This window comes from Artemia sp. Qi Xiang Cuo, chromosome 14 (genome assembly GCF_049724085.1).
Source record: "Artemia sp. Qi Xiang Cuo chromosome 14, ASM4972408v1, whole genome shotgun sequence".
In the NCBI taxonomy this organism is placed as follows: domain Eukaryota; kingdom Metazoa; phylum Arthropoda; class Branchiopoda; order Anostraca; family Artemiidae; genus Artemia; species Artemia sp. Qi Xiang Cuo.
Window position 1 is genome coordinate 48,810,859 of NC_142807.1, and position 10,934 is coordinate 48,821,792.

At 35.7% G+C, this 10,934-nt stretch overlaps 1 protein-coding gene across 1 annotated transcript; it reads left to right on the plus strand.

The window, feature by feature from the left end:
• Positions 1 to 1,324: 1,324 nt before the first annotated feature.
• Positions 1,325 to 3,401, plus strand: LOC148944558 (uncharacterized). Its single transcript, XM_089099961.1, is given in 2 exon segments — positions 1,325 to 3,082; positions 3,085 to 3,401. Coding segments are annotated over 2 exon segments (2,043 nt in total). The 5' UTR covers positions 1,325 to 1,356.
• Positions 3,402 to 10,934: the final 7,533 nt, after the last annotated feature.

Below are 10,934 nucleotides of genomic sequence, written 5' to 3' on the forward strand. Positions count from 1 at the left end.
CAAAAGCAATACAAAGTTCGGTACTGGTACGTTAAGGGCCCTTGGCAGACAGATGAATTACTCCTCGACAAATGTGGAAAACAAAAATTAGTTTACAAAATTGAGACTGCGTAAAATACCAAGGTAAACATGACCCCCTCCAAGAAATAAAGTATTAAAAACAGAATCTATATAATCCAAAAAGTGTAATATAGAAAGCAAAAAGAAATGAAATTCAATTTAAAAGAATAAAAACCTATGAAGCAAAATCAAAAGTAACCAAAAAATCAAAAAAACTGTCCCAATTGAAATAATTAAGTCAACCCACGCACCCTTTAGGTTAAAGGAAAAATTCTTGTGAGAAATTAATGAATTTAAATTAATCGAAATATCTATCCCCCCAGCCAAAAAATCAGCCGTACGTTCACCATAAGCAAAGCAACAAGTTGTATGACCACGAGTCTTAACCCCAACTTATTTACTTCCCCGATAAAAAAAAGGAAAATCCCCTATAATAGGAATCTAAATTCTCATTCGATTATCTATCATAAGAAATCTTGCTATATTATTTTTAATGAAATATTCATTCCAGAAACAGCAAAAAAAGGATGTGGCTAACAAATTTCATGATAATCTTCGTTACCCAAATTATAGCCCAAGATATCGTAAAACATGGAATAATTTTTAAACACGAGAATTCGCTACTTGCAAGCCACAATGCCTGGAAGATATTTATGAAATTGGATCCCAAACCGTTTGAAACCCTATTTCAACAAGTAATAAGATTGGAGGAAAACACCAATGAATTAAAGGATTCTATATTCCAATTCTTAAAATCGGATAAAAGATTGCAGACCACGAAAGACATGTACAACAAGGAAAATATAGGAAATCTACCTCCCATTCTTCCTAAACTAAAGTCGGAGTTAATAATAGAAGACTTTAAAAAGAAAATGACAGACATTGATAAAGCTCTAGGGACTAACAATAGAGGAAACAAGGAAAAGAGAATTAAGTAATGCGGCCAGATCTATAAGAGAATATACTACAACAAACTGCACCACAGGTTCCTTCTTGACAACTCCCAAGAAAAATAAACTCTTTGATGGAAATTAAACAATGCTAAATGAACTACCGAGCCTATGGACTTTTCTCAAGGAACTATGTCAAAATCATGCTGAAAAAAACTTTACGAAGCGAACATTATCAAAAATCACAAAGGAAAAAGACTATGGACGAATTATTAACCTAAAGGAATTAAAATTCTCAAAAACACAACACGATGATAAGAATAAAAATCCTACAGAAAGAAAAAGAAAAGACACCAAGACGACCACGCCTACATATGAGACCCCAGTAAGAGATATACAATCTTCAATGTCGGAAACTACGACTAGCACAGTCCCGGAAATGAGCGCACTTAGCAAGGAATCACCTAGAAATTTGACCATGCTAACTTATCTAAGACCAACGATACTTACAAAATGGACGTGGTCAACAGGGCCCACGTTTACCCGCACCCAGCTGATTGGCGTATTCACTATAGGCCTAAGAGCAAGAATCCCAGTAAGGCATACCGAGATACAAACGATAAAAGTACAAGCGATTCAACCAGAAGAAAAGAAAAATAGAAATAAGAAAGAGGAAGAAAACGATTACGTACACAAGAAATGTTGGATAATAGACGGTAAACGTACTTGTGCAAGATTAGCAATGGCCGACGAGCCGGCAAGGGAAGATATTGAACCATTACCTGAACTAGGTGAGAAAAATGCCCTAAGAGTATCAATTCACCAATCTTTCTTAATATTGTATAGACAGAGACTGCAAGCACTATTTGAATTATTCAATACAGAAATACAAAAGTTAAAGCAGAGTACCACAAGAATCTTCAAGGTATTTTTTTGGAAAAGGGAATACCGAAGATCAGCTAGTTTAATACCCATAGTTGGAGAATTAGCCTCACGCTTATTTGGGGTTTCGACTGAAGAAGACCTAAATATCCTAAGGGAAAACATAGAAAACCTAAATAATGCCATGAACGTGAAGTTGCATGTCCAAAAGATACAAGCCAATATAGCCAATTATCAGAAAGACAAAATTGAGGCAATCTCGAAGAAAATATCAAAGACAGTAAGCATAATAAATTATTTGAAAAATGAAGTAGATCGTGTGATTTCCGATTCAAGCCTTACTATGGTATCACTAGTCATAGTGACAATGTCATTACTTAACCTGGCAACTGACGTCAGCAAATTTGAATTTGCATTATTTGCCCTTACTGGAGGAACCTTGTCGTATGACCTGGTGGATCCTTCGAACCTAAAAAATATCTTGGATGAAATAAAAACGCATTTAACGTTCGGACTACATCTACCAACAGAACCAGAAGTAGCAAACTTATTCCACTATTACACCAAGCTAAAGGTTCATATCACAGAAATAAACGAACAACTATTTGCAGTAGTAACAATTCCATTAATAAATCAACAATCCATATATGACTTGTATAAAATCTCTACCTTCCCAGCCAACATATGTAGAACTAATTCGTTCATGACTATCACCCCCGAAGCGGAATACTTGCTAGTCGATCAAGATAGAAGGAAATACGCCTTATCAAATCCACAGGACCTTAAGGAATGTGTAGCATTCAAAAACCTAATATGTCAACTAACCCTGCCTATTTATAACGTTAAATCTGGATCTTGTATGTTAGATATATTTTTAAAAGAGACTCAACAAGAAGAAATTCCCAATTCATGCGAAGCGCTAGTAGGTTGTACTAAACGAGAAATATTTATTCATCTTAGAAATGACCTGTGGCTATTTTCTGTTCCAAAAGAAACAGTTGGGACTTTCTCTTGTTATAATAACACGGAAAGAATCGATCCAAGCTACAGAACTGAACTACTATTACAAGACGTGGGAACAATAACAATAAAACAAGGTTGTCGATTAGTAACCAAAGAAGCCACGGTACAAACACCACTGATAACCACCAGCACAAATATAATAAGCCCCATGGTGATCATTTTCACACCAGTCAATTTATCGTATACAATTCCTAATGTTGAAAATGAAGAAGTAAAAGCCACAATATGGTCAAAATAGAGAATGTCAAAGGAACCTTACCACTAACAAAAATAAAAGAAGCCTTAGACTCTCAAATTCCCCTATTTACCAACGAAGACCAAAGATTGACGTATTTAGAAAGTAGATACGGGCTATTCTCAACAAATTTTTGGTGGAATATCCTCCTGACGGTAGGATTAGTATTCATGATCTCTCTGACTATAAGAAGGCTATTGAACCTAGATTACGGAAGAATTATGATAACACGTAGAAAAAGGGCAAAGCCAGATCACATCGAGTCGAGCGAGATGCAAAATTTTAACCCGGAACTCCCTGATAACCCTTAATAAAGAAAAAAAAGTAAGGGAGGACATGATCGAGCGAATGAGAGTAGAGGTCCTCATTCGTGCCATGTCCAGTCCCAAATTTCCACTTATTTTTTGTGCAAACCCATGCAGCTGCAAAGATATATTTCTTAAGCGGCATGGACGCGCGTAAACAGTAAAGATTTGAAAATTCATAGTAAATCGAGACCTCTCATAAAACCATGTAACCTACCTCGCATGTAGTCTTATAATAGAAAATTAAATGCTAAAGTAGATGAGTGTTAAATAACATTTAAAAATGTATTGAATATTAATATGTGCCAAATGCACATATATACATGTATATATATAATCACCGAATTTTGAAAATCTTATATAGTGTTATTTTTCGTAGACACAATTATTTTTCTTAGTTTTACCTAGCTTATCTCATACTAATCTAGTGATTGCTGCAATATGCATGTAAAAGCATGAAGATTGCTTTTATTCGTCTTATCTTTGAATTTAACCATACCCATATTAAAATCGATATTATTCGTACGACTAATCACGACTATTATTTCAAACAATAGTCCCCATATAGTATTGTATAAGTTGTGTATTATTGCTGTATGTGTTTTAACTTGTGTAATTATAAAGAGCATATGATTCTGCCCAGATATTTATATTCCAGGAAGCAGAGTAACCAGTGCATATTAATTATGGGTGTACCAGCAGGCAACACGGATATAACCCAGTAGCAACTATTTTCATCATTCGTCAACCACCGACAAGTACTCACCAAGGAAACCCCGGAAGACAATATCCTGATGACAATCCAAGTCACCCAAGCCTAGTACCAGGTAACACGATTCCAAACAATATCGACAAACCAAGAATAACCCTGGAGTGAATCCCTCAAAGATTATACATCTTAAGCCCCAAATCAGAGACAATATATTGAACAAGATCCAAAGCTTAAGTTGTGACCATATCCAATCATTATTAGATGTCACAAAACCAAACTATCCTCCATGAGATGAAGAACCAATCATAATCAATTTTGTGGGAAATATAAACTGTACGTGCAAACTTTCCCAAAATAAAGTGTTAAAGAAAAGACCAAACCAAGGTTATCTTAGCCAAAATCCCAATGACTAAGCCTTCAATGATTGTGTATCATTAAAAATCAAAGACAATGCGTCAAACATAGAACCTGAGAAAGTTCTGTTCCAACCATAGTTACCCTTACATGGCGTAACACAAAAGAAGGACTAAAACGTGAACAATTTACGGGAAACACAGACTGTACGAGTATTAAACTTTCCCGGGAATAGAAGTGCCCAAGAAGAGTTACCCAGTCCAGCGATCAAGATACCCGTTTCATGTAATATAATTTAAATGGTTATGTACCCAGGATACATTTCAACGAATCTACAACATCAACCCCTCGTATATGACGTGACAAACCACGCACGGACAATTTTATGCATGTAGTCATACTTGTGGACAACATAAACACGTATCCCAGGGAACAAGTGCCAAAAAGCGAAACGCCAATAAGACAAATCATGAACAATTAGCCAACACAGTAAATAATTGAATAGAAGCCCAAAGCAAGAGTGAAAATGTATGTGAGTATTATAGACACGTAGAATGATGAAGTAAGTGTGAAATCTTATGTATCTAACTTATAACTTTAGTGAATATAGAGAAACTTTTCATAAAACAAATGAAAAAAAAGTGTAAATTACATAAGCTCAGTGTTGCAATCAGACATTAAATTTAAACTTATTAATGTGTCAAACTTTTTCTGGCAAATTTTTTTTTAATTCATACATACCACTGTGTTAAAAATTTAGATGTAGTTAGGTACTATTGAAGTCAGATACTTATCGTACCAATGTAGCGTCAGGTGGAAGTATAAACTAGTATTAGAAGTAGCAAACATGTACCACGAAAAGTAGTAAAATAATTGCAAAAAGTAGAACTTAATTAATAAAACCATGTACAATTATTAGCATATCAGGTGAAGGTAATCTTAGTGTTAGGTGGAGGAGAGAATAATTATCATGTAATCATATAACCTAATGTGTTAGTCAATAGAAATTCTTTGACCCCTTCGCCAAATAGAGTGAGTAGGTGATGGACTTTAAAGTAATGTTGTTATATGTATAGTCTAGTAGAGCAATCAGGGATATGAAAAAAAAAGATATAAATTTTACAAAGGCAGTGCTAATTCAAGTAATGAGTACTAAAATAAATTCTTTTAAATAAAAATCAAAATTTGAAAGTGTAGAGAGAGTAGCATAACACAACGATGAGGACATCGTTAAGAATGGGAAGGATTAAATGTAATGGGATCAATTTTCAAAAACCTCAAAAACTTCCAATTAAAGTTGCCCAAGTAAAGAATAAAATCACCCAAAATATGAACCTGAAAAATTCAAGTAACCTACAGATCGAGCAAGACTTAAGCGTTCAATTTAACATAGTGAAACAAATGTAGCTAATTCAAACATACATTGTAAGGATCTTTCCCACAGAAAATCTAATAAATAAATCCGCCTTTGTGTCGCCAATGTATGCAATAAATATCAGTTTGACCAAATCTTATATGACAGGCAACTAACAATGTAATTTAAATCTAAAGAGCTCGAAATACCAAACTATCAAGAGGGTAAAATTTATTATACAAAAAAATAGTCACTCGAGATGCAAAATATCTTTGTATAATCTAATTGCATTGTTCTGGAAACTAAGTTTAGAACTAGGTATCTCAATGTAATTAAATCATATTATCCTTTACCAACTTTCACAGAAATAAATTATAAGTCCTCTGGAAACTAAGTGACACCCTGCTAACAAAATGTTACAATGTAAAACTTTGTTTGTTCTGAAAAATTCCAAAGTGATATCTTAAAAGTTGTAAATTATAATTAAAGTTACAATGTAAAACGTTGTTTTGTTAGAAAGATTCCAAAGTGATATCTTAAAAGTCATAAATTTAAATTAAACCCAAGTAGCCCATTGGTATATCACCACCCAATAGTAATATAGGACAAATAGTGGAACCAATAGAATCTGTAAAATATACTTGTTAGTAACGCCCGAACGTAACCTCTGGCATAATTGGAAGAGTAGATAGCTAGAACTTAGCAATTTTCGCGCTAGTCTTACAGGAGTCTAGCCTAGGAGAGACTACTATGAATTTCTTGTGAAGCGTATTAAGTGAATTTATTTGCAGTCTATTTTGAATAAATTTTTGAGAAAACTTATTATCAGTGAATTAACTTTTGAGCTGTATCGCCCCAAACATCAGTTTTATATTAGTGTATTGTACTGCAATGTGTCTTTGATATTACCACCAAACTCTGTAACGATTATGTGAGTACTAGTAAATACATTACTTTCTTATTTTATCCTCTCTATGTTAATATTTCTCTAGATAGTTAGTCCTTGTGGCTCCACTCGCTCTCAAGGGAACCAGAAACCTTTCAATCTGATTTCGATTTAGTATGGCCATTAATGCAAGCTCCCCATTTGAACCGCTAATTTAAGCTCCCCACCCACGAAGTTCCGCCACCACTCAGGTATGCCACTCGCGAACCGTCAACTAAGAGTTTAAATTATAATTGCCCATAGAAATAATTAACTGAAAAACTCCTATACAAGGAATTAATTTAAGGTACAAGAACAAGAACCATTTTATTAAAAACCGCCCCGTTAAAGAAAAAGAACAACTTCCTTTTATTAAACCCCCCCCCCCCATTAGAGCCATCAGATGGCTTTTGACTCTCAAAAGATGAATTAGAACTTTCAATTTCTAATCATTTGGGTCCCCTTCAAACTTTATATGACCACCTCTCCCATAAAAACCTTATATGCCCCCACGGCATAAGTTACAACCCTTCCCCTGCTCTGGGGGGAGGGGGAGGGGGGAGGGTATTTTGACAATGAAGTTTTTATTATCTTATTGTTGGACTATTTCACACAAACTGGATATCTCAAACTTTTCATTTGATGCATTTGGGGGAAAGAGGGTGTTTGTGTTAGGGAAAAAGTAGATACCCTCCGTTAACTTTGGATTCGTAAAAAGAGAACTATAACTTTCAATTTCCAATCATGCAATTCTAAGCTTCAAAAAGATGTAAATTCTTAAACTTAGTTATGAGAACAAAATGTGTCGTAGCTTTCAAAATATAGAATAGAACGACAAGAATGACCAAGTCAAAGATAAGAAATTAGACCGGCCGTTATTATGCAACTATCTATGAAATTGCAGCTCAAAGACAATGTTTTGAGATTTTTGCCATGAAACAGAATCCAAAGACATACTTATGAGACAAAATTGTACTTTGCAAAGTCCTTCAACAGTTATGACTGCTATTTAATTTGTGTTTTCCTTTTAATAGACTTTGAATTAGTTTTGTACATTTTTTAATCATATATTGTATTAATCTTCGACTAGTATTCAAGATTGTTTTTAAAATTAAACAACAAAGAAATAAAACTATAAAAAAAATTTTCGACTAACATTCTAGATCATTTTCAAAGTTAAACCAAGTTAAATAGCAAACCCTCCTTCTATATCGCCCAAAATTTCCTCATGAGTTTCATCTTTATTTTCATTATCATTGGACGGTTTTTTGATGTCATATATGTCAATGGCAAATCTATTCAGCATAGCGGGTGTAGGATCAATGTCCTTGCAGCAATTTCCCTGGCAATTTCACCAAAGTCGGATGGTCACAGTAGAGTTAAGCATTTTAAGCTGCATCCTGTTTCGAATTTTGTACTTGACAAGATTCATAACAGAAAACACTCTCGACGAAGGAGTTGCTGATAAGTAAGGTTAAGACAGAAAGAGCTGCTTGAGCTATGTCGGACAAAGGTAAGCTTTTCCCACTCTTTTCTATATTTTCTTATCGAAATTTGAACAATTTCCCATATCTAGTTTTTCACACTAAGGACAATGCACGCTTTGATAATTTAAAATTTAGGTCGTCATGGAGCCTGGAATGCGATATGAGAATCCCTAAGGGGTTTTGAAAATTACATCTGTCCTGAATCTTTCAGTAGAAGTTGTCAGTAAACACAAGACTTTAAGATTTTGAGTTCTGTCATTGTTATTGTGAAGGCAAAATGTGCCCATTTTGCGGCGAATTTTTTGGACATGCGCGAAATCAGCGCAATGTGCCAATTTGAAAAATTAAATGCGCAATCAACTCAAAAAAGCACCCAAATGGCGCAAATGCGCACCACCTGGTAACATAGGCACGTTTCAGCATGGGTTTGCGACTTAGCCGCGTTTCAGACACCACGGGTCTCAGCACGGATTGGATGCGTGTAGTGCAACAAGCGTTTTTAAAATGCAAGTTCTACTGCCAAAAAGAGGGTTGTAACCCGCTATGCTGAAAATGTCCTAACTCACGTTTTAAGAGTCAAAAGAGATCAGACAGCAACAAGCCCCCCCCCCCCACGCACGCACTTTTTTCCCTAAACTGATCAGATACAAATTTTGAGATAGCCATTTTTTTTAAATAGTCCAAATTAGAAAAAAAAACTCGGGTGTCAACACAACCCCAAGGGCCCAGGGGCTTTTTCTTTTGCTAGGTTTTGTTGCAAAATCAGTTGCATTCAAGAAGGCAGAGCTGTTCATAGCGTGTCATATAGCGTGCCATGCTCCTATACAAAGTGTAGATCACCTCACAGATGTCATGAAAAAGAAACTGAAGAGCTGTGAAGATCTACGCCTTCACAGGACAAAGTGTAGCATGCTGATAAAAAACGTAATTGCCCCTGAAATGCTTTCTGAAATTACAACAGATGTTGGGCAAATGAGTTTTCATTGATTCTGGACGAGTCAACTAATATATCAGTTTCAAAATATTTGGCAGTGTGCATTAGATATCAGTCAGCAAAGCTGAAAATGATCAACACTGCTTTTCTGGGGCTCATTGAAGTTTTGAGCTGTACTGCTGTAGCTTTGGTAAATGCACTTTATGATTTCCTTGAAGAAATAGGGATCCAAGTAAAGAAATGCGTAGGAATAGGCACTGATGGAGCAAGCAATATGGTTGGCATTCACAATTCTTTGTATATACGACTATGTGAAAAAACAGGAAACCCAGATCTTGTGCTATTTAAATGTATTTGTTATTCTCTTCATCTTTGCACATAAAAAGCTGGATTAGAGCTACCAACATCTATTGACTATATGCTTCTGCAAACTTATACCTGGTTTTCGATGAGCCCAATGCGTCGTGCTGCTTACCAGCAAATTTACGCCCTGTTAAATGAGGGAGCTAAAGATAGGAGCATGGTACAGCTCTCGTCCACTCGCTGGCCTTCACGATATAGAGCAGTAGAAAAGGGGCTTAATTCTTATCTTGAACTATCCTCACATTTTGAGCGAGCAAGTATAACTGAGTGATGTTATGCAGCCAGAGTCCTGAACGACATGTACAAAGATGAAGCAAATAAACTATACTTGCTGTTTTTGAAGCCGATTCTAAGCAAATTTCAGAAAACCAACCTGATTTTCCAAAAAACTTCTACTGACCATTTTTATCTGCTGCAAGAATTTGAATTTTTTATCCTCATCTTATTGAGACGAATTTTGTATAAGAACAGTATTTCACTCAATGTCAGTCTTGAAGCTGGCCTTGATTCAATTTACCTGCCTATTGCTAAAGTTGATTTTGGATATGAATTCCAAATCGCCCTTAAAAATTCATCAAAGTTGAGTTTGGAAAAAGACGAAATTCTAAGAAGGTGCCATAACTTTTTGAAAGTAGTGGCCTCTGAGGCACTAAAAAGGCTACCCCATAACCTCACGCTCTTAAAGAAGATTAAAGTCTTCTGCCGTCAAATTTGTCTGAATGCTGCTGTGAGGCCACGCTTCCAACAACTACCACTTTCTCTTCTTAAAGGACGTGACCTCGGTGAACTGGAAAATCAGGGGCGAAAACTGCTCCAGGTGGACTGGGTGGAAGTATTCCAAGGTGAGATCCCAGTGAACGCAGAATCATTCTGGTTTGGCGTTAGCAATTACAAGGACATGCTGAATCACAAGCCTTTGTTCGACATAGCTCAAGCAGCTCTTTCTTTGTTAAGCTTACCCATCAGCAACGCCTTCGTTGAGAGAGTGTTTTATGTGATGAATATTGTCAAATACAAAATTCGAAACAGGATGCAGCTGAAAATGCTCAATTCTATTTCGACCACCCTACTTTGGCTAAATTGCCAGGGAAAGTGCTGCAGGGACTTTGATCCTACACCCGCTATGCTCAAAAGGGTTACCAATGAATCACAATTCCTATTGTTAATAGGGAATAATACAGTATATTACCCAGAAATAATGTAAAATACCACCGTACGTATCGACCAGCATTTTTTTGTTAGATTTACTTTAATCCGTGCTTTTTTTTGGTTCTCTTACACACCAGGCAACCGAGGGAACTGTCTTTCCTATTAAGGCAGAGACTGAGAGCAGAAAATACCAACCACAAAAGCGCATGTAATTAGTCAAAAATGCTTCACTGTTTCAGATTTCGGAATCTGGTGCCGAAA